The following is a 25368-nucleotide window of genomic DNA, read 5'->3' as shown; positions in this document are numbered from 1 at the left end:
AAAATCTACTCTCCCATAAAATACAGCATAGAAGGGTTAAATTGGTTAATGGAGTTTGTGCCCTCCAAATAGGATGTTCTGCCCCACAACTCTGTGTGTTTTATGAGTTCCATTTAAGCGTCCTGCTCCTATTTTATCTCATCATAGTCTGTTAATTGTTTTTTATTCGGAATATGTGGCCCGCCCATTGTCATCTCTATCGTGATTGTGTCTATTGGAATTTTTATTTTATTTTATTTTATTTTTTATTATTTTAATGTCATTTCGATAATGTTGTTGTTGTCTGTTGTATATGTTTTGATTTTATTGCTGTATTATGTTGTCCGGGCTTGGCCGCATGTAAGCTGCTCCGAGTCCCCATTGGGGAGATGGTGGCGGGGTAGAAATAAAGTTTATTATTATTATTATTATATTATTATTATAAAACATCTTGTTTCTATATCATGCTCTCAAGAGACAGAAATAAAATAGACTTCATTAAAAGTAACAGATCTGGTTTACATACTCACAACCTTCATGTATTCAGCATGCAAGTACATAACTTGTCAATCCAGTTACATAGAGGATTTTAAGTGGTTTCCCTATGCAGATAACACAGGGCATCTTTCTTATGATCTTAACAATCCAAAGTCTAAAGCAGTGGTTCTCAAACTTATTTGGCCTACCCCCTGGAAATCAATTTTTCTAAATCTTCTCTTCTTTATTTTATGCTTTCACCGCCCCCTTACAGTTATTAATTACCCCCAAATGCACCTGCCCCCTCCCCCCGGATTGCTGCAGAGCCCACCAGGGGGCAGTAACACCTACTTTGGGAATCACTGGTCTAAAGCATCTCAGTCCTTTAAAATGGAGTCTGAGCTGAGCACTCTTCGATCTGATCATGTGGCCTGCAGCCCTCCCACAACCTTAAGAAACATAGAGTAAAGGGAAAGAAAGCTGCATACCAAAACATAATATATAATACAGTAAGCAAACTGAATAATATACAAACAAATTACTAGTGGAGGCTTGAAAAAAGTTGCTATTTCCAGCAGCGTGCCTCTAGTAAACAATGCAAGAAAACTTGAGCTTTGACAAAATTGAATTGTCCAAATGGATCATCCTGTAACTGCATGTGCCTGCCTGTATAGGCAAGGTAAACAGTAAATTCCTCCAAAATCACTTACTGAGCATGTATAAACAGCAAAACTGAGAGAAAACAGGAGAGCAAATAAGCCCGCTTCACCACCTACCTCCCGAATGTTGAAAGAGCATAGATTTGTAAAGTTGGCCACCAAAATGGAAATTTAAAAAAATCAAAGGTGGTAAAGGAAAAACATTTAAAATGGTTTTGTTTTCTTACCTGAACTAATTGCCTAATTTCACATATTCAATATTTTTAATTTTGAACAACAAAGCCTGTAGAAATGTATTGAAGTGCAAAAATAAGGTGTGTTTGACTTGTGTAAATGAAATCTTACCTGTACTATAGTCTCTTGCAGAAATATTCATACACACACTCCTTTGAGTTCTTGACATTTTGCTGTCAGAAACAGAAATGATTTTAATTGGCATAATTACCACTTGATGTACATAAGATACTCAATCACTGTGAGTGAGAAAAATATTTTTATAGTTACCCAAAGGTTAAGTAAACAGATACATATTGGCCATGCAAGGCACAGACTCCTGCAAAACACTGTATATTTCAGTAGAGATAATATGCTGATGCAAATGCCAGTATGAAAATATTTAAAAGATCATAAATCCACACCCAGGGAAAAAGTGCGATCTGAATTAATAAATAAAAATAAATAATCATGATAAGTTTAATAGTTGGTGCCATAGCATTTGTTCTGATTACAAAATGATTTGCATTTGTTTCTGTTTTAACTGAGATGCAGTAATTTTAACAATCGTGCTGGGTTTTTAATTTTCCATTTACTCAGTGTCAGAGAAAAAAAAGCTGATTTCTGTTCAAACTGTGTGCTGATCAGTTCTCTAAAAGTAACTCATTCTGGTTTTTTTTTAGTCATTTTTCTGCAACTTTGGGATTGATGCCCAAAATAAATACCAAGTTTTCACCATTTTGTAATTTTTCCCATAAGGTTATTGAAAAACCATACTTTGACTATTCACTTGCCCTCAAAACTGGTTATGCAGCAAGCTTCCAAGGATATGTTTATGCCATTAAGTTGTTGTTATGCCGTGAAATTGCTGGATTCAGCAATATTCTTTAAAAGTAGCTCAGGAAATATGTATATCTGTTCCAAAATGTCTTCTTACCTGTTTGACTACTAGGGATATACTGTGACACTTTCTTATAGGTATATGTATTATGTACAGGGGAGCAAGAGTGAGTGCACACACACAGTGAATTTATGCCAGAGTCAACCTATTTTTCAAACAATTGATTTTCCAAACAATGAAGTGTTTTGAATGGCTCACAATTTTAACCATGTGCTTCCAGTGGATGGTAGACATCATCCACATTGTTAGGGATTAATTTAAGTTTATTATTTTACCAGCACACATTTAAATTTGAATATTTGTATCTATAAAGGTAAAGGTTTCCCCTTGACATTAACCTGAGTCGCGCCTGACTCTGTGGGGTGGTGCTCATCTCCATTTCTAAGCTGAATATCCGGCGTTGTCTGTAGACACCTCCTAGGACATGTGGCTAGCATGACTTCATGGAGCACCATTACATTCCCACTGAAGTGGAACCTATTGATCTACTCACATTTGCATGTTTTCAAACTCCTAGGTTGGCAGAAGCTGGGGCTAACAACAGGAGCTCACTCCATCCTGCAGATTTGAACCGCTGACCTTCTGGTCAGCAAGTTCTGCAGCTTAGTGGTTTAACCCACTGCATGACCACGACCCCATATGTATTTATACAGTGCAGCTTATAAACTGAAATACATTTCTGTGGCTTGGAAGTTCTCTGTTTCTCTCTCTGTTTCCATATATCATACATAGAACTGTATATTTTCCCCCAAAGATTTTTTTATCTGTTGCCTAAAATTATCTTTAATTAAAATTGCATAATGTTGCAAGAAAAGTGCTGACAATTAGAATTAAAATGAGCCCTTTATTTCCAGAACTAAGAGATAGTACATTAAGGCTTTTAAGCATTTAATCAGAAGGATGTTATGTAATTGTTTTAAATATTGGCAGAGGGAAAAACTATAGGAGAAGCAGTTTTCTAACATAGCCATTTGTCATATTTAAAAAAGAATACATATATATCAAAAAAAGTAAGGCCATCAAATAATTCTTACTGCTATCAGACTTCTCTTTAATGCCAGGAACTAAAATAGATAGAGATGCTCCTAAGCCCTTAAACTCTTTATGTTGCTTTCATTTCTCACCCCTCTTTCTCTAAAACATGTCATTAAAAAGAGGAGTTGTTACAGGGTTGTAATAGGTTTTTCGGGCTGTATGGCCATGTTCTAGGTCTCACAACCTCTGATGATGCAGGTGAAACATCAGGAGAGAATGCTTCTAGAATGCTTCTAGAACATGACCATACAGCCCAAAAAACCTACAACAACCCAGTGATTCCGGCTATGAAAGCCTTCGACAATGCATCAAGTTGCTACTTCTTCATAACCAAAACAAGCATTTATGATCTTCAATCTGCACTGTGCCTTTGGAGCAAAGTCTAAGATGAAGACCAACTAGGATGTTACAAAAATGGGGTTAGAAAGAAAATAACCAACCACATTTCTGGACCTCTGCACTACCGTCCAAGTCAAAATGGTATTGTATTCTCACTTCATAGGATCTATGTGATGATGTGAGCTTTGACAGGTATGATCTAATGTAAAATTCACATAGCACTGCTTTCTGATTGTATTACTTCACTATCAAGATGCTCAGTGACCCACAGTGGACATGAATAGGCTCCTGTTGAGTCTCCATATCAATTACAGCCTTCTTGCTCACCAGAGAAGCTCACAGAGATGACAAGTCACCCTCATGAGATCCTTTTGATGGTTCTGATCCGACAAATGGAAGATGGTTCCAGAGGATTATGACAATCCTAAGGCAAACCTATAATAGGGTTTTCTTGGCAAGATTTGTTCAGAGAGCATTTATCTTTGAGGAGACTGAGAGGGTGTGATCTGCCCAAAGTCATCCAGCTGTTTTCCATGGCTGAGCAAGGATGTGAACCCTGGTCTCCAGTTGTGAGCCATTGCACCTCATTCACACAGCACAATTCCTCTTCTTCACTGGAAATGTTACTCTGTCCAAATAGGTAAAGGTAAAGGTTTCCCCTGACATTAAGTCTAGTCGTGTCCAACTCAGAGGGGTGGTAGTCATCTCCATTTCTAAGTCAAAGAGCTGGCATTTTCCGTACACACCTCTAAGGTCATGTGGCCAGCATGACTGCATGGAACGCCGTTACTGGAGTGATACAATTGATCTACTCACATTTGCATGTTTTCAAATTGCTAGGTTGGCCTAACAGTGGGAGCTCACCCACCCACCCCCCTCGGATTTGAAATGCCAACCTTTCGGTCAGCAAGTTCAGTAGCTCAGTGATTTAACCCGCTGCACCACCAGGAAGCCCTCTATCCAAATTCTGAGTGATTAATTTATTAAGGGAACCTACAAAGTGTTTTGTTATTATTAAGGAAGAAGCATGTTCAAGAATGCATATTCATACTGGTTTTCTTCTGATCCTAGTAGTTTCTCCTGAGAAACATTCAAAGCAATTTTAAACATGACAGCTGCCAGGAAGTTTGAGGGCTGTGTGTGTTTGCTTATCAAAACATGTACCAATTTTAATTTGCCCAAATAGGTTATTGTATGTTTAAGAAAGTAACGGGTATTGTTCAATATGTATTTGAATGCAATGGTGCATGTCTCAGAAAATGAAAAGCAATATACAAAAAGACAGCTTCTTATTTGTTTGCAATGCTGTTTTTTATAGATGTTTACGAGGTGTTTTTCTTCTTCTTATAAATAGTGCAGTGAAGACAGGCAGAAATCACAAACACATATAGACTTTATAGCCTGCAGTATAAAGCATCTGTCAAACTCTGTAATAAAAATTCTGGCCTTCGAGCAAGGCAATATTTTTATTCTCTCTGTCCAAACAGGAATGAGGGCACTACTTTTCAAAGTTGCCAATATGATAATAGTCAAACATAGAGGCCAGCATTAGGTCAATGTTGTGCCATAACTTTCCAAGTTTTCCTGTGAGTAAAATTTGCCAGTTCTAACTTAGTCCACACTTCCATGATTAATTTGTGGATTATGATAGGGGGTTGTGTTGTGGGTTTTGTGAATTTTTTAATTCAGTTCTCTGCACAAAAATTATGTAGAAAAATGCATATATAAGAGGAAGTTCAACATATTACATATAATATTTGCACACTTGAGCACTCTAATAATAATAATAATAATAATAATAATAATAATGTACTTTTATTTATATTCCGCTCAGTCTCCCTGAGGGGGACTCAGGGTGAATTGCAGAGCACATATACGGCAAACATTTAATGCCATTATACAATTAACAGGACAGACAATACATAAACAGAGGTAAGGGCTTTTCCCATCTTTTTCTGTTTCTGGCATCTGGAAGCTGTGCCCGACTCCATCCACCGGGGAGAGGGGGGGTGCTGTCATTCCATCTTCCATGCCGAGGAGCTTTTGCTGTCCGTAGACATCCTCCTGATGTCCTTATGGGTGCCTTTAATACCACCCCACTTAACACAGTACCTATTTATCTACTCACATTTCTGTTTTTGATCTGCTGAGTGAGCAGAAACTGAGGCTGACAGTCAGGCGCTCACCTGAACCCGGGCTTGAACTGCCAACCTTTTGATCGGCAGGGTTTTCTGCAGCTTAGCTGTTTAACCCACTGTGCTAAACCTGCCCCCTCGAGTGAAGCATTTAAATTTTTGTCTTTTTATATAAAATATTTTGTTATAATATTAATATTTATTTGATATGTATTTGTGAAAAATAAATTAGATTGTGTTGAAAATAGTTTTAAACTGGCTGTGTGCACTTGGAGTACCATTACCTATGCATATTACTTCACCTACATGTAGGTAGGTATATATTGTACACAAAATACTGTATGTCAATGTTTGCAATGTGTGCATGAGTTTTGAGGAAAATTGCATGCACAAGTACAAATTGTCCTTGGTTGATATTATTACTATAACTATTTATCAATGCAGAAACTGACTGAAATTCATGCTAGTAGCCATGACAGGAGTTACAATTCAGAAATACCCGTTCTATTAATTTCATAAAGTGGGGAATAGTCATTGAAGAATTTTATTATTAATTTTAAATTATCTTTAGTAAGTATAATTGATAATTTTAATACTTCTAAAACAATAGCGTTTTCTACGTTTTTTAGCTTTAGATATTTTCTAATTCTACGAATCCCTGTAGATGTTGTATGCAGAATAACAGATGGCTCTGAGATCATACAAATTAGCTATCTAAAAATATCATAAGGCTCTTTGAGTGAGGAAGGCTTCATATAAAATGCTAGTTTTCTCAACGGCATCCTAGAAAAAACCATCTGCCTTCTCTATTGACAATGTTTAAATAAATATATAATAGTTCCAGTTTTACTGTATGGTTTCATTTTACATTTTCAGTGTATTCATACAGGGAGCTGGCTGAACTGCTGACTTGAAAGTCAGTGGTATGAATCCGCGAGATAGGGTGAGCTCCTGTCTGCCAGCTCCAGCTTCCTATGTGGGGAGATGAAAGAAGCCTACCACAGGATGGTAACACATCCGGCATCCCCTGGGCAATGTCTCTGCAGATGGCCAATTAACTCACACCAGAAGTGACTTGCAGTTTCTCAAGTTGCTTCTGACACAATAAAAAATGCAGTTTTTAAAATCCTGAAATGTATTTAGCTTTTTTTTCTCACTTTAATGATTATGAAGTAATAATGCAGAATAATAGTGGAAGCATTTTGTGTCATGACTGGAAGACTAAAGGAACTAGAAGTTGTGATATTGCCTATTTTGAGACAAGAATTCCATCCAAAGAACTCTGATAGTATTGAGAATTTGTATATGGATAGTTAGGTGGGTTGATGAAGACACATCTTGGGGAGAGAACCCAAGTCTAAAACACAATATTAATTTGTGTTTTATATACACCTTATACACATAGGATGAATATAATTTTATACCCAACGTGTTTAGTAATTTTGTGCATTAATCAAAAGTTGTATACACATAGCCATCAGAAAGCCATCACTATCACAGCCACCCCATTGTGGACAACATGGGATTGTAGAGTATTTTGAATTTCAGAATTCCAGATAAGGGGTGTACAACCTGCATTTTTGCACTTAATTGATGTTTCGATAGCGTTAAGTCCTTCGAATTGCAAGGTTCTCTTGTCATAGTGCCATTGTATCAGTGAATGGTTTGGGCATCTGTGTGCCTGTACTATGAAACATTAGTCAAAGTCTACAGAACAGCTGTTTCTTCCTTCTGTCTGTTTGAAAACTGGGCAAGATTTCATCTTCCAAGGTCTCCTTACTTTGGCACTTTTAGTGCTATACTTCTGTCATAAATCAATCAGTAATGATTAGGAATTGCCTAAACATACCATTACATTTTTTTCATCTAACAGGTTACAGAGAGGAGGGTTATTAAAACTTGTAGTTGTACCAACTATGTGATGAGGTGGGCCATGTGCCATACTTCGTAGAGGATGGTTGCCTCTTTTAAGGATTGTCTGTTTCATGTTTGGAGATAAGGCTGCACTCTGGATTTAAATTGTGGCTCCCAATATACTTCACAATTGGCTATGCTGGCTAGAGTTAATGGGACTTGCAATCCAACAATGATTTTCACCCATGCCCTTTTTGAAGGGTTTTCTAACTTAAAAATGAAAGAAAATAGAAAGTTTTGTAGTGGCCTTGAAGATGTCCTTCGGCTGTTAGCAGAGATCGACAAGCCAACAAGGTATATATTCAATACGATAATCTCTACTGAAATTAGAATAATAATTAAAATACATCACCAAAGAAGAATGAAAGCTTTTTTGAGCATGTTGACTTTGTGAGACAGTAATCAATCTTTTAGTTTTTTCCACCCCACCCCCCATCATTGTGCAAAGAACGCTCATTCTGCCCTCCTTGCTTTATGATTGGATGACCCAATGCATGATTGATAGCTGCTTTTTACCTAAAATGACCACATGCCAATATTTAGAGAGCAAGAAATATTGTAATCAAGCAAAGCCATAGTCTCCTGACTAGACAAGTGAAAGACAGGTGTCAATTTCTCTTTCTCCAAAAGGGTTATGAGATGATAATGTTACCTGCTAAAGATAAGGTGAACTATAAATCTGGAACTATTGTTCCTGGGTTGGCCAGGGTCCCTTCTATACAAGATAGGCTGGCACCTATATGTGTGTGCTCTGGGTTTTTTTTTCCTTTTCTGTGACCCTAAAATAAACCTTACTCTTGATCCAAGAAACATCTGGTCATTTTTGCCCATCCTTGAAGCTTCTGAAGCTGCTAATTCCGGCCTGGAGGTGACACCTTGTATATTAGATTTTCTACAGTCAGTTTTTCTACATTCAAATTTTCTTTCTCTGTTCATTCCAGTTTGTGGTAAGAAATCAAGGAGATGATGTTCCAACTAAAAAGTAACAATACTGACTATTTTTTGAAGAATGGGACAATTACCCTTTAGTTGAATTATGTGTGTTGGTCCCTTGCTTTGTGGGCTAGAGAATGACTAGAGAGGACATCTTTTTCCAAATGTGGATAAACAAAATTGTAGATATTAGTCCTGCAGAAATCAAGTTGTACTGCAGATGTGGAGTTGCACATTAACTTTACATGAAGCTGTTTATTATGATTATCTTCACCTCCATCCTTTTGACTTTCCTTAGTTGTCTTCAAATACATTCAGGCGCTTATTTTGCTGACAGATCCAGGCAGATTTTGAGATTGTTAGACTTGTCAGGTTTCCTTTTTTTAAAAAAGGTGACCTATCCTTTCTGTATAATTTTCATTAGATTCTATCCAACTCCTGGAAGCTTTTTTTAAAATCATTTTTACACAGGCATATGGGGTAATTTGTGTATCAATATGTTGCCTAGTACAGATGACAGTGTTGATCTTCACAGCTGAGCCATCTGCTACTTTACTTTTTTCTAAAAAGAAGGGAAGATAAATTCAGCAAAGTACATAGGGGTAATATCCAGGGACACGTGTCTCTTCAAACTGTTTTAATCTCACGAAACATTTCCACCTTCTTTTCAGTCTTGTATGCCAGCACATAACAAGCTTACATAAATTCTGGATTTGAACAGTTATTTTAAAAAGTTCAGGTTGAGCATCCCTTATCCAAGATTTTGAAATCCATAACACTCCCAACACCTGACAAAGATTTACAACCTTGGTTTCTTCATTAGTAAAGTTTCCACCGCACACTAGTCTTTTGCATTTGTATACTATCGCTATCTGTTTCTGTTTGTTTCATTTGTAAGGCCCCATTTTTGTTTTCGAGTGCCTCTCTCAAAAATGGGCACCTTTCCAAATGAGTATGACAAAACAAAAAAAAATTGGATCATTGGACAACATGGCAGCTTTCCCAAGATGACTTTCCCCTCAGTTTTACAGCTAGAGGAGTGAAAATTGCCACACATGGAGGGCACATTGATCACTCTTTCTATAAATAAAATTTCCTTTAAAACATTCCCAGGAGCAGCAGCAGGAGGGAGGCCGGCAGTGCACCATTCCTTTCTGCCAAATGTTCAACACACACAGCCCAGTGCCCAGCCCCTCTCACTTCTTCTTAACTGGTGGGAATGTGTGGTGGATTCCCCTTCCCTTGCCATCATTTTTTTCTAATGGCATGGTTTGTCTTGGAGCTACCACCTTGGGTCCTTGCTTACTGCTGAGCAGATTGCCTTCCTTCTTCTCCTCCATCTTTCATGCAAGGAAGGTGCCTCCTGCCCCTCTCCTCTTCCTCCTCTGCGCCTGTTACTATCCTCTTCTCTCTTTCTTGGCTCTTGGAGCTGCTGCTGGCACCTTAGGCTTATTCTAGAGTAACAGAAGGAAGAAGGGGGGGGGGGGGGAGGCTGGAGGAGGTGCCTTCCTTGCATGAGAAACAGAGGCAGCATTGCTGCAGCAACAAATGACCCAAGGCAGCACCTCCAAGAGCCGAGGAGGAGGAAAGAGGAGCCATGCACTCTTCCAAGACATTTTAACAAGGCTTCCCACTTCCAGACAAGGAAGTGTCATGACCTCCTGGAAAAGGAGAGTAAATGAGGGTTTGCTTTTTGTTTGCTGGGGGATTAATAAAAAAGATTAAACCGTGCTCATAAAAAGAAGGCAAGGAAAGGATACCCACTCCCACTTTCTTCTGTTTCAAGCTAATTTTTGTTCCGGGGGTATTCTTGTTTTGTACTTCAGCCCAAAGCAAAAGGAACCAAAGAACAAATCAAACGGGAGAAACAAGTATCGCGCACATCTCTACTGCACACTAAAAAAAGTTATTAACTTTTTAAAACGTCTAGAATAGAGCAAGGTCTTTGAATTTAAATCTAGTTGAAATCATTGTGAAAAGCTAATTGTGGCTAAGTCTCATTCCATTAATATCAGTGGGAACAAAGCTCTGGTAACTTTTTTCTTGATCCAACGATCTTTGAATCAAGAGGAAGAAAACTGGAGATTGAAATTAGATTCCGTGCACTCAGGGCATATATCTCAGCTAAGGAAATGGAAAACTAATTTTTGTTCTGCTATTTACAATATCTCTGAAACCAGATGAAACAAAACAATTCAGCAGTGGAGTGAGCTATGTGGTGAAGGTTATTAAAGTACCTTATATTTGTTTGTAAGTAATGTTATATTGCAGCTGTTGTTGCCTAAGTTCTCCTTTTCTTGTTTTGTTTCATAGTAACATCTTTCATAGTTAGAATTTCCTCAACAGTTCTCTCTGCCTTCCCCCATTAAGAGTTGTATAGTTGAGAACTGAATTACCATGTACTCAGATTTTGCTGAAAGGCAATTGTCTGCAACAACAAAAAACCTTGCACAGACAACTGGTAGATGCGTTTAGAATCTAGACGCAGTTCATTACACATCGATTGACGTGAAGAAGTTAAATCAATTTGAAACAGCTACTGTGTATGTATGCCACAACTTTGGCTTGTGTCAGAATTAAACAGTACAACCAGCACAGGTTCTGCATTTGCTATGCTTTGTATGATATTCATGAAATTGTGTCACATGCTTCTACAATGCCGTATCCCATGACAACTATGGATCTATCTCAAATGACATATTGCCCCACTGCTGCTGCTGGACAGACTCTGAACCATGTTTTCTATGCTGGTTTAATTATGGTGATTATGTTGTCGTGAAGCTTGGCACATTTCTGGAAAGATCACTACCTTGTGGGATTTAGTCTCACTTGGACTCAAAAACTCTGGTGGAAACCTATTAGGATAGCCCACCCCAGGAAGGTAATAGATCCAGATAGGTTTTAAAAGATTTTTCTAGCAGGTGATCCTGTCAAAATGCTAGCAGACATTTGGATTTGTGGAAATTACCAATGTGGTAGACATAATGATGTCTCCACATCATGAGGAGACAGGAAAGCTTAGAGAAGACAATTATGCTGGGGAAAATGGAAGGAAAAAGGAAGAGGGGTCGATGGATGGCATCATTTAAGTGACTGGCTTGACTCTGAAGGAGCTGGGGGAGGTGACGGCCAACAGGGAGCTCTGGTGTGGGCTGGTCCATGAGGTCACGAAGAGTCAGAAATGACTGAACAAATGAACAACAACAAAAGACATAATTGCTCCTGGATGCCTGCAGCTGTGGTGGGAACCACCATGTGTTCTAGACCCTTGGGCTTCCTGGTTCACTAAACAGGCTATAGGATAACTGGTTGAGGGTAATGGTTATTGCTACTTTCCAATAATGCAGCATTCCAACATGGTTGAAAGAGGTGGTAGGAACTTTCCATGAATACTACTAACCAGTCCACAGTATTTCATTTTGTGGAAGATACTAGAGCATGTGCTTGCCTCTCAATTCCAAGGGTTCCTGGATAAAGTGAATTATCTAGATCCATTTCAACCTGGCATCATGTGGTATAGCCTCCTTTAATCATTTGGACAGATGGCCTATACCAGACACTGGATATATGTATCCCTGTTGGTTCTGCAGCATTTCTTGGCAGCTTCCAATACCATTTGATCAGGTTATGCTTCTGAACCACCTGGCTGAGTAGGATATTTACAGTGCCTTTGTTCTTTTCTGAAGAGGAAAGCCTGAAAAGTGATAACACTGATTTCTTGGTTGTTAGCATATGGTATCCCTCTGCTTTGTCACTATTTAACATATACATAAGAGTCTGGTGAGAGTTTATGGGTCAGTTACTGGCAGTCCCTGAGTTACAAACATCCAACTTGCAAACAACTCATAGTTACCAACAGGGCTGAGACAACAGAGAGTAAGAGAAATCTACCTCTCGGAAGGAAAATTCACTCCTTAAAAAGTTATCATAGGGGAAAGGTATCTCCACAGAAACTTTCTCGCCAATATTGCTTCCACAACAAGCCAATTTTTTTCAAAATCCAATGATCACAGGGACAGAAAACGAGGTGAGACCTTTTGAACAGGCACAGAAAGCAAAATTATTATTTATTTTGATGCATTTATTAACCGCCATTCTCAGCCCTTTAGGGCGACTCATGGCGGTGTACAACACATATAAAAAGGCAATTTACAAAGAGGCAATTACAACAACATATTAACAATACAACAATTACAAAATTACACTAAAAATCCGCTTCGTCTCATAGTGGAATCATAACCAATCTCATATTCCTTGTTCCTTTCCAGTCGTCTTTACCACATTTTTATAGCACTTAATTAAATGCCTTCTCGAACAGCCATGTCTTAAGGCTTTTTCGGAAGGACATAAGGGAGAGCGCCTGTCTGATGTCTGCAGGGAGAGTGTTCCACAGCCGGGGGGCCACCACCGAGAAGGCCCTCTCCCTCGTCCCCGCCAGACGTGCCTGTGAGGCAGGCGGGATCGAGAGAAGGGCCTCCCCAGACGATCTCAAGGTCCTCGTGGGCTCGTAGGCCAAGATGCGGTCCGAAAGGTATTTTGGGCCGGAGCCGTTTAGGGCTTTGTAGGCCAAAACCAGCACCTTAAATTGGGTCCGGTAGCAAATCATCAAAACCAGCACCTTAAATTGGGTCCGGTAGCAAAACAAACATCACAAGGGTGTTAACCCTTCCCTATGTTATTAAAAACTAATATATGTATTTGGTTGGAGTTACACTTAAAAATGATCTGTTCCAACTTAAATACAAATTCAACTTACAGAACCTATCTTGTTTGTAACTTCAGGATTGCCTGTACATGACTTTTTTCACCTTCAAGGAAACTTTCTATGGAAAACTGGTTTCTGTCACCAGTAGTGGGTTGGATGATAGCAAACAATTAAAACTTAATTCAGGCAGATGGAGGTACTCTGGATCAGCTTGAAAGACACATCAGGGAAGAGAGATTCAGCTTGTGCTGGATGGAGTTATACTCCCCCTGAAGACTCAGTTTTGCCATTTGAATGTGCTCCTGGATTGAGCTTTAACTAGTGGTGGACTCAGACTAAAATCTTGGTTGCCAGGAGGCAAAAGGGGCCCATCCAAACTATAAGACTATCATTTAATTTAAAATATATAAATACCTTAATTAAAATATGTAATTGGGGGAATGTGCAATTAAAATTATTATTAAAATAGTAATAGGAATGGCTGTGAATAAAGTGCTGTTTTGACAGACTTTATCTTTTTGACTTTTGATTGATTTAAATCTGTTTTAATTTTGTGGATGGTATAATTGCATTTTAGCAATACCTTTTATGTTTTTCCTTAGGTCGTTGTAAATGTTTTTCAGTGTAGTTGTTTTAATTTTTGTAAGCAGTCTTGAGCCCCAAAATTATGAGGACAGTGGGAGATATAATTTAATAGATGGTGATGGTGGTGATGGAGAAGCAGGGGAGGAAATTTGAGACCATCCCTGAAAATTTATCATCATGTCTAACTCTGTTGCTGGAAGCACAGTTCTTGTGGCTTCAACAGAGAATGTAATAGCTAATCTCAAATTTCATCAGAAAATATCATAAACCTCTTTCCTGTGTTATTGCCATACGGAGACGTTGGTGCAAAACTGAAAACACATTTGCCATTTCTTGCTGGGAAATTTGATGAAGTGCATGCACTGTGCCTAGCAACCTACTAATTTGCTGTATAGGCTTGCCTGTAACTCTACAGGATTTGGGGGAAGCAGTTTTAACTGTATCTCTGTTCATCAGCAGAAGACATCTCTAGAATTAATGGTATATTTCTTGATAACTTGTATAGAGTTGTGTGGGTGTGCGTTTTCTCGTTGTTTGCAGTTTACAGCAATCCCAAGGCAAACCTATCACAGGGGTTTTCTTAGCAAGTTTTGTGTTTGTCTTTGTGACTTGCCCAAAGTCACCCACTGGGTTTGCTTGGCTGAGGTGCCATCACATAGCTCTTTATTAATGTTACTTCCTTGTTCCTTCCGATATCTTAAAATATTTTCTTCAATTATATTATTTCTTATGTTTTTGCATATTGTTTCTTTCAACCTACCCTTTAATTTGCCTCTGACATCTATTACAGAAAGTCTGTTCTCAAACCTGGGTCTTCAGTCCTCCTTAAGGGAGGGCCAACTTACCTATCTGAACGCATCTCTCCCTAGCAACCTGATAGAGCATTAAGATCTTCTGGGGAGGCCCTGCTCTCAGTCCCACCTCCATTTCAGGTGCACTTGGTGGAAATGAGAGACAGTGGTTCAGTGGTGGCCTCTCATCTATGGAACTCCCTCCCCAGTGAGATCAGACAGGCCCCCTCCTTCCTCGTCTTTGGGAAAGTGTGAAAAATTGATTATTCAATCAGGCTTTTGGGTAGTGCGATATGGATCCAGCATACTGTAGCAACATAAAGGATGATGGCAGGACTAGGTATTATGTTTTAAAGTTTTATGATAATTATATGTTTTAATTGTTTTGTTGTTTAAATATTGGATTGCTTGTATATGTTGAATTGCACCATCAAATTGTGCCAAATTATGTAAGCTGGTCTGAATCCCCTTCGGGGTGAGAAAAGCGGGATATAACTATAGTAAATAAATAAATAATGCAATTCATTGTATTCATTAAGTTGTGTAGAAATGGGTTTTATATATTTGTGTTTCTCTGGGGTTGCTGGACTTCGGGATCTAAGCTGTAGTTCTTAATTCTTTTAGTGTGTTGTCTTTAAAAAATCAGCTTATTTTATTCTTGTGGATAAAATAATGATGATACTCATCATGTTCATTGATGAGTATCAGTTTTCCCTATTTTGCCAGGCAGCAGAACTTAATATATTTTGCAGTCATCGTTCTTAAAGCATAGGCTACATCTCCATAAAGAGAGGTAGAAACCAACAGTAAAAAGCAAGGGAAATGAAAAGGAAAAAGTAGTATAAGAATCAGTCAATAGTCAAGAGAAATGTTTGCTTCTGAAAGCCTATGTACATATGTATGTTAATTAACTTAGCAAGTAAGACAACATTGCTATTGAATCCCATCATAAAGTAGTTTGCAGAAACCATCTGTTGGCGATAAGATAAGCTGTTCTTGGAGACTTATTTAACTCTCGTACAGATGTCTTTTACCTCAATTGGTGAAACACATTTGTTTGTCACAGGGTTTGTATTTTTCCATACTTTGAAGAGTGTGCGCTGTTTTGTGAAGTTAAACATGGACTTCATTTGCAAGTGCCATGGCTGAAGCACACATCCCTGAGGAAAATCTGTTATAAGAAGAAAACTGGGTTTATTGCAGGAAACACATGTTCCCCTGGATTGAGTCTATTTCTGGATTTAGCATGTTTGTCTTATAATTGGTCATTGAAAGGGAACCATGGACTTAATTTGCAAATCTGAGGCATGTATGTGTGAGGAAAGGTGAAAAATGGTTAACCACAGATAAGAAACTTTGACCCTAAAAAGGTAAAGGTTTTCCACTGACATGAAGTCCAGTCATGTCTGACTCTGGGGTGTGGTGCTCATCTCCATTTCTAAGCCAAAGAGCCAGCGTTGTCCATAGACACCTCCAAGGTCATGTGGCCGGCATGACTGCATGGAGCCTTGCATATTTGACCCTATCGCTTGTAGATGGGACAGCTTTCCTATTGAGAAGTGGGCTCCAGAGGCTGAAAAGAAATCATACCATGTTTTCTGATATAAAGACCTTATAATTCAGTCAGAGTGGTTTGCTGTTAAAACATGTTGTCATAGACAGAAAAGATAGATACCTTCCCTTAAAGGAGGCATATTTAATTATGTTTACCACAGCACAAACATAAACCTCTATCTCAGAGAGTCAGCACAGAAGAGGCAATAAGGAAGAGTGGGGCATCTCTTCTTGGAGAATTTTAGGATATTGCATACAGAAAGTTTACTTTTTGAACCTTAATTCTTGGAATCCCCCATGCAACATAGCCAGTGTTTGTTCGGACTTTGGGATCCTGTGAGATATTATCCAAAAAAGAGAAACTTTTTCAACTGTTCCCTTGCCTTAAATAATCCATAACTTTTTCAGAGCTTGTGCTATTATTTTAAGCTCTTATATTTCAGTCACTGGACCATTGCAATGACCATTGCTTCTTACAGGCACTTTCTATACAGAAATGCACAGTGCAGACTCCCATAACCACAGGGCGTGTGTTCTCAAACCACCACCACCATCACCACCACCACCCATGAATACCTGAAACCATTGATAAGCAAACCATATCTTCTGATTTCACTTGAGCCAGAAGAATACCATAAAATCACATTGGAGGACAAAGACAAGTCCTCAAACACTTCCGGGGTGTGTATGTGTATTCTTTGGAATGATGATAAGCGAAACTATGGATGTCAAATCTCTGGATAAGGGGATCATATTGTGTATGCTACATTTATTATGAGACATGTGCTTCTGTTGGTGCTCTTTTTGCTCCCGAGGATCTTAGCAAAGAGTGTAGGGAGGTTTTAATTCTTTGTCCTGTCTGCCATTGAGATTTCGTGCATGATACAATTATCATATCTGTGGGGGATATGTTCCTGGATTTTGTATGGAGCATGAAATGGCAGACAATAAGAAATCTTACTATTTTCAATGGGACAAATAGTGGCAGTATCAAGAAGAGATTGTAGAGAAAGCCCTGTATAATAAAGTGAAACTGTGGATAGTTGAAACTGCACATATCAGTTCCACAGATACAGTGTTATGCTGTTCTTATTATTTATAGTTTGATTTTGTTCATTCAACAGTATCCTTCATAGCTATACACCCACAGAGAGAATTTTCAGCAACTGATACCAGAGTTGGTAGAGAAAATGATTCCCAGTGAAAACAAATATGCTACTTCAACAGAAAAGTATTACTTTGTGGCCATCACAATGAGATGACCATTGGTGACACCCCCTGAATAATACCTAGAAAAATATAGCTGTGCCACTGAGAGATCAGGAGAAATGTGTGTTGTGAGCAGTTAATCATCAAAATCAACCTATCTGCCATTTATATTCTTCAGAGTTTATCCTTAAATAACAGCCTGTGTATACAATTCCCATGTTTTCACTTTTTAAATTGCTGTATTGCTCTTTCATGATTTTTAAAGAAGTGAATATGTCTTGTTGGCTCTTTGGTGCAGCTTGTCTTCCCAAAATAGAGCAGAGAGTGTCTAAACACTAATGTCCAACATATAGCACTCAATAGCTTTCCAGTCTCTGATTGCCACCAACTCTGCCCCACTGATCCCAGTTCATATAAAGGAACAGTGAGGGGAGGCATCTAAATGAGTAGGATTAGCCATTGTTTTGGGGTGGGGGCTTGGTCAGCAAGAACATCCAAACATTATGGACTTCTGATTCAAATTATAAACCTCCTTGCAGTGTGAAATAGTGGACAGAATCCTAGCATGTATGCTGGAATTCTTAGTTACTATATGAGTTGCTTCCTACAAGATCATCTTGCTATGGGGACCTGCTTCCATATGATTGTCTTCTCAAGTGACAAATAATTGAGTTACATCCTACTGTGATTAGTGTTACGCTATCTGATCCAAGAAACCACAGCTAAATCTCTATCTGGCTACAGAGACCACACAGCTCCACTGGTATTGGATCCACTTCCAGGCATAATTCAGTGCTGTTTATGGGCAATACATAGGTCTTAGGTTCAGACTGACAGACCGTATCTCCACATAATGCCTGCCTGTTTTTTGAGATCTTCTGACGAAGATCCTAGAATTGCTAGACCGTTGACCTCGGGCCCTTCCACACAGCCTTAATTCTACTGATAGATTGTGTGATATATGTGTTGTACATTTTCAAAGCAGCCTTGAGTCCCAGGGCTGGGAAATATATAAATATAAATATATATCAAGTTTGATATTCGATTAGAATGGTTACATAAAATGGGACTTATTCCCTGTTATAATTGTTATCATTTCAGCTGGAGATTTCGTAGTTCGATAGTCAGGAAACACAAACGTAGTGCACCTCATTGTGATGGATCTGAGAAGCATTGTTGGTTGGTTATGTTTGTTTCTGTAAGATATTTTAAAACAATGTTTAAAAAGATGTTCAGGATTACAAGAAAGCTGCTCACCAAGAAGACACAAGGAGCAGGATATAGTGTTCTTTCAGCATGGTTAGATCATAACTGAACATTTTGTAGATATTTTGTCTACCAGTGCTATCCAGGTCTGCCCACTGACCTCTAGCAAAGAATCTAATTTATTCCTCATGCATTTAGAAATCATAGATGCCATTTTGTGTGCGGATGCTGAGCCCACAAGTAGGTTTCTATGGCCCAGAAAGGATTTGAAGCCTGATCTCCAGAGTCACAATCTAGGACTCACACCACTGTGCACTATGGCACAGATTAGACAGCCAGTGTGGTAAGCACTGCCTTAATGCTGAAGATTTTTGCTGCAAACTAGCAGGGTCAACTGTAGGGTCATGATAACACAAAAAGTTAAGAAATAGCCAAGCAACAGTTAAGGAAACAAAACAATTGTCTTACACCCAAGCAAAAAGCATAAGGAAATGACCAGAGTAAAGGTATTCTCAGTACCTGTACACCTGAAGGTTCAGTTAAGAGCAGATATGATGCCAACCATAAGAGTTATACATATCCAATATTGCCTAAGGCTTCTGTGGGTATTATTGACTGCTAAAAAGGCAAATAAATAGGTTCAAGAAAAAATGAAACTTAAACTCTCCCTGGAAGGCAAGTTGACTTAAGTGAGACTGTCATACTTTGGACAAACTATGAGAAGACATGACTCACTGGAGAAGACATTGATCCTTGGTAAGATAGAAAGCAGTGAGAAAATGGAAGACTGTATTCCAGATGGATAGATTCAATTAAGGAAGTTGCAATCCCGAGTCTTCAGGATCTCAGTATGGCTGCTGAAGATAAGGTGACTTGGAGGTCTTTCATTCATGGGGTCCCCATAAGTCAAAGTTGACTTGACAACAGTTAACAGTAGCAAAATTTAGGCTGAGTTGCCTAAAATAGAAAGTGATAATTAAAAACATATTTTCTCATATCTGACAAAATCACAGAAACCTGCACCTGCTTCTCAGTGGGAACCAGTGCCTTGTGATAAATTCAGCAAAACCTGACTTCCTAGGGAAGAGTTTTGGCACAGCATATGCAATTATCTCTTGCAAAGAGCAGGAAATAAGAGGTTTGCAAAGTTCCTGAAAGGTCGCCTATGTAGAAATAAATAATTCATTGATCAGATCTTGTACCACTGAAAGAAGTCAGGCATTCTCTTGCCATGCATTACAATGGCAACTGAACCAAGAGCTTGTCATGCATTTTTAAGACCATTCTGGAAAACAGCCAATAAATTAAAAAAAAACCCAACTGTTGAGAAGATATTTTTCCATCTCTAGAAATAGTCTAGTATCAGGAAATCATTGTAAAGCAGAAAGCAGACACATTGAGGTTTACAAAGCAGCAAACTTGAGGCTTGAAATGTAAATGTAAAAGCAGACCCTGGAAAAACCTTACTTACTGCTTCTTTAAAACTTTTGCAAAGGGAGAACATTTTAAATGCCTTTTAGTGGCTTAAAATATGAGAAGTACAATTAAAATGCCACCCAAAGGATCCTGCACCCCACCCCAAATAACAAGAATAGGTAAAAATAACTTGTTGTGTAACTAACCAGTCCTCCTCTTCATGGGTTTGGTAATTGAATGCCCTTTATTGCAGACTTGCTATGACAAACCTTGGTTCATATGTATGTAAGACTAATTGAAAAGGATTATTGTTTTCGGTTGCTATGAGCCTTCAGGACTGTACTTAAGATGTGGATGTGTGCCTTTGACTAGATAATTCTCTAGATAGCTGGCCCCAGCTAGGAACCAAAAATCTTGTCCTCGCACTTTACTACCCAAAGCTAGAATTGACCTATTTTGCATTGCTCTTATCCTTACTGCTGCTATATGACCTATTCACTTCACCACTAGCTCTACCCTTTAAATTGTTGTTACACCTGTCCGCCCATCCACGATGAGAAATTGAACTTTGTTATTGGTTGTTGATTTTGATGGTTATTTTATATATTGTTATAATGTTGTTTTATTTTTGTTTTATTCTGTTCTATGCATCTTAATGAGTTACATTTTAACTGTGTTGATTGGGCTTGGCCCCATGTAAGCCTCCCCAAGTCCTTTCGGGGAGATGGAGGCGGGGCACAAAAATAAAGTAGTTGTTGTTGCTGTTGTTGCTGCTGCTGTTGTTATTATTAATAATGGCCATGTTCCAAAAGCATTCTCTCCTGATGTTTCATCCACATCTATAACACGCATCCTCAGAGGTTTTGAGGTCTGTTGGAAACTTGGCAAGTGGGGTTTATATATCTGTGGAATGTCCAGGGTGGGAGAAAGAACTCTTGTCTTCTTGAGGCAAGTGTAAATTAGACAACTTCACTTGTCTAGTTTCCAACAGACCCCACAACCTCTGAGGATGCCTGCCATAAATGTGGGTGAAATGTCAGAAGAGAATGCTTCTGAAACATGGCCATACAGCCTGGAATACTCACAGCAACCCAGTGATTCCGTCCATGAAAGCCTTCGACATCATGATTATTGTTTTATTTATATACTTTTAAAAACCCATCTAGGTCAGTCACCTTTACAACATCTTTTAGTCATGACTCTACATGTTCCTTCTGCAGTGTATACACTTTGGGAGGACAACAACTGGTCTAAAACTATTGTTACTCAGAATCATATGAAATCTATCAATATTTGGGACTCTTAAGTTATCTGATTCAAGTACAATATAGTTTGGAGCACAATATCCCCATGAAAGTAAAATAAACACAATTTTTTAAATGAGAGGAAACGCCTGTCTAGAAATCTCTAGGTCTGCCAGCATAATTCTATGATGAACTTCTTTTTGACGTTCAAGATTTGTCTATAGGACTTAGAGGTTTATTGAAATCTTCATTTATTAAAACATTTTAAAATCACCTTTTAAAATAAAGAAATAAAATAACAAAACTGGATTTCATATGTTACTATTTCATTTCGAAATTATCCGCAAATAGATAGTAGCAACTAATTACTAACATTTCATCTATTAGAAATAGTTTAATAACAAGACATTTGTTTTTAACTATTGTTTAGTTTTCTTTTTAAAAAAATACTATTAATATGATGCTTTTGTTTCCTCTTTTTATAGCACTTGAAAGAAAAATATCAATGAGGCAAAGCAGGGAGGAGCTTATCAAGAGAGGAGTGTTGAAGGAAATTTTTGATAAAGGTAAGAAACATTATCTGGTCACAGTTCTGAAATGTGTCATACAGGGAAAAGTGGCATGATGTAAGCAGATGATTACGTATATAGCAGACTACAAAATTCTGTTTGTAGCTTTTGTATTAATCTGCAAAGTTTGGAACCTCATCCTGCATGTCAAATAAAGCAGTAACTCCAAAGCTTGCATTGTTTACCATATTTACTCAAGTCCTAACACTCACCGTTTTTTGTTAAATTGCATTGCCAAAATTCTTTTGTTCTTTGTGTTCCTTTTCCTTTTTTTTTTACACATGCCTATCTACTTTTTCAATCTGTTTCTATTTTCTTCCAAATATTCACCCTCTTTCGCTGTAATATTTCAAAAACTTCAATAAAAAATATTTTTTTAAAAAAATTGCATTGCCAAAATTGAAGTGCGCATTACATTTGATGGCATGAAATTATTCAGGGTTGAGATGCCTAAGAACCTTGCTGCAGAGGTTTGGCTTAGTGATCTTCTGAACCTTTCCAACTTTCTGAGTCTCTTGATCCATGTTTCAACTTTTGTTGAGATGAATACAATACAATATACTTTATTTATATTCTGCTTTATCTCCCCAGAGGGTTGTGAAGCAGATTACAGAACACATAAGGCAAACATTCAATGCCTTTTACACAAACAATGACATACAATACACAAATAAGGTAAAGGCCTCCTCCTTTTTCCATTTCCGACGACTGGAGGCAATGCTCAGCTTTTAGCCATGGTGAGGTTCTGTTGTTCTATTTTCCATGCCAAAGGAGCCTGCTGTCCATAGACATCTTCAATCTTTTTTGCCATCTTGTCTGCATCTTGTCTGCATTCTCAATAGGTGGTACCTATTGATCTACTCGCATTGCATGCTTTTGAACTGCTAGGTTGGCAGGAGCTAGAACTGGCAGTCAAGAGTTCACCCCAACTCATGGCTTTGAACTGTTGACCCTCCGGTCAGCAGTCTAGCCTGCAGCTAGCAGCTTTGACTGCTGTGCTACTGGTTAAAATCTTAACGCAAGTTAAGATTTAACTCAGTTTTTACACATATGTACACACAAATGAGATTTTACAAGTCATGATATCTTACAGTTCTAAGGCGTGTCCCAGCACTAGGAACTAGATACAATCCTGAAGTGTAAAGATATATTATTGAATACTCAAGTTATTAATGTCTATACCATCATATTTTCTATTTCTATGCATGATTGTGAAAGCTGGACAGGGAAGGAAGTGGACAGAAAGAAAATCAAATCATTTGAAATGTGGGTGCTAGACAGTAGTTCTAAAGTGCCAGAAAGACAAATAAATGCACCATAGAGCAAATCAGGCCTGAATCTTCTGAGAACTCAAAACAACTAAACTCATACTTTGGCCATGTCCTTCAAAGACATGACTCACTAGAAGAAGACAACAGAAATGCTTGGTAGGACCCCATCTACTGGGTTATATGACAGTGTAGGCTCATATAATTTAGTTCAGTGCAATTCAGTTTGCATTATATGGCTCTACATTCACAATATAATACAGTTCCAACCTCAATTGTGTGGCAGGGACCTAGGACAGAAGACAGTAAGCAAATAGGAAGACAATATTATAAATGGATAGACTCAAGGATGACACAATCCTAAATTGGCAAAACCTGAGTAGAGTGGTTGATATTAATAGGGTGATTTGGAGGTGTCTCATTCATAGAGTTAACACAAGTTGAAGTTGACATGATAGTAGTTAATGACAACTATTACACCTGAGTTAATGTGTACAAAATTGTAGCATCCCGCTGACATGCAGAAGATTACATTTTTAATCCTCCTCCAATGTGTCCTTCAGTACATCAGCTTCCAGGGGAGGTATAAAATTAGATTACATTTGCAATTCCAGTTGACTTCAACCTGGCATTGATTTCACACTCTTCACTTGCAACTGCAGGCACGAGGTGATTCTCATGATATTCAAGGTGCTACATTAAGCCACATAATACTTTTGTTCTGCAACTCAGAAGAGGAGTACTGAAGTAAATGAGTTTATCCTTGGTTCTACTTTCTTTGAAATGCCATAGCATAATCAAGAATGTTTTCCTTGCAGTAAAAGAGCTACATTGGCACCCATGGTCCAATTTAAATTTTTCTTAGACTTAGATATTGAATAGCTTTTTCACATTACCTTTCTAAAGCTTCTTCTCCATTCAACCTCTGTAAATCTCAATCTCTTACCTGGGCATCATAACTATGAGGATTGTTGTAGGTTTTTCGGGCTGTATGACCATGTTCTAGAAGCATTCTCTCCTGACGTTTCACCTGCATCTTTGGCAAGCATCCTCAGAGATTGTGAGGTCTATTGGAAACTAGGAAAATTGGGTTTATATATCTGTGGAATGTCCAGGGTGGAAGAAAGAACTCTTGTCTGTTGGAGTTAGGTGTGAATGTTTCAGTTCATCACCTTGATTAGCATTTGATGGCCTGACAGTTTTTAGTTGTGGCTTGTTACTGCCTGGGAGCATCCTGTGTTGAGAGGTGATTAGGTGTCCCTGATTGTTTTTTGTCTGGAGTTTCCCTGTTTTGAGTTTTGTTTTTTATTTACTGTTTTAATTTTAGAGGTTTTTAGTACTGGTAGCCAGATTTTGTTTGTTTTCATGGTTTCCTCCTTTCTGTTGAAATTATCCACATGCTTGTGGATTTCAATGGCTTCTCTGTGTGGCATGGTAGTTGTTAGAGTGGTCCAGTATTTCTGTGTTCTCAAATAATATGCTATGTCCAGGTTGGCTGATTTCTCTGTAGTAGTCTGCAGTGCCTTTCATGTTCCTTGATTCGTGTTTGGGCAATGCTACGTTTGGTGGTCCCTATGTAGACTTGTCCATAGCTGCATGGTATACGGTAGACTCCTGCAGAGGTGAGAGGATCCCTCTTGTCCTTTGCTGAACGTAGCATTTGCTGGATTTTCTTAGTGGATCTGTAGATAGTTTGTATGTTGTGTTTCCTCATCAGCTTCCCTATGCGGTCAGTGGTTCCCTTGATTTATGGCAAGAACACTTTTCCTCTGGGTGGATCTTTGTCTTTACACTCGTGGCTTGTTCTCGGTCTTGCAGCTCTTCTGATGTTTGAGGTGGAGTATCCATTGGCTTGTAAAGCCCAATTTAGGTGGTTCATAGCTACAAGACCAAGAACAAGCCACGAGAATAAAGACAAAAAAGTGCATGCTTTCTGGGGTGGGTGTGGACAGGCCCCCAGGAACATCCTAGGATAACTGCCTGTCTGGAACCGCCCAAGGAATTTAATGGAGAATAGGATGGCTAAGGCTGCTGGAAATTACAGCCCAACAACATCCAAAGAGTTGCATGAGTCCCACCTTTAAACTAATTTTAAACTAGCACTTTTGAGTTGGGTCAAAGGCACACTGTCAAATTATAGCTGTAGGCAGGCTTATAATTTGAATTTGTCTTTTTTAAAAGATGTTTAAGACATTAGTATAGTTTATGCTATATAATTTTAGTATTACTACTTAAA

General features: G+C 38.4%; 1 protein-coding gene across 7 annotated transcripts in view; it reads left to right on the top strand.

Annotated features, from left to right (window-relative positions):
* Positions 1 to 25368, top strand: part of PHACTR1 (phosphatase and actin regulator 1) — a 320720-nt gene that overhangs the window by 235004 nt on the left and 60348 nt on the right. For all 7 annotated transcript variants that reach the window (XM_060774824.2, XM_060774827.2, XM_060774826.2 and 4 more), the window contains one exon: positions 21781 to 21861. In XM_060774824.2, the coding sequence (XP_060630807.2) occupies positions 21781 to 21861 (81 nt within the window). The remainder of the gene's footprint in view (positions 1 to 21780; positions 21862 to 25368) is intronic.

The sequence above is a fragment of the Anolis sagrei genome, chromosome 4 (assembly GCF_037176765.1).
Source record: "Anolis sagrei isolate rAnoSag1 chromosome 4, rAnoSag1.mat, whole genome shotgun sequence".
Taxonomy (NCBI): domain Eukaryota; kingdom Metazoa; phylum Chordata; class Lepidosauria; order Squamata; family Dactyloidae; genus Anolis; species Anolis sagrei.
Note: the sequence above shows the minus strand (reverse complement) of the source record. Positions and strands in the feature narration are given on the sequence as shown.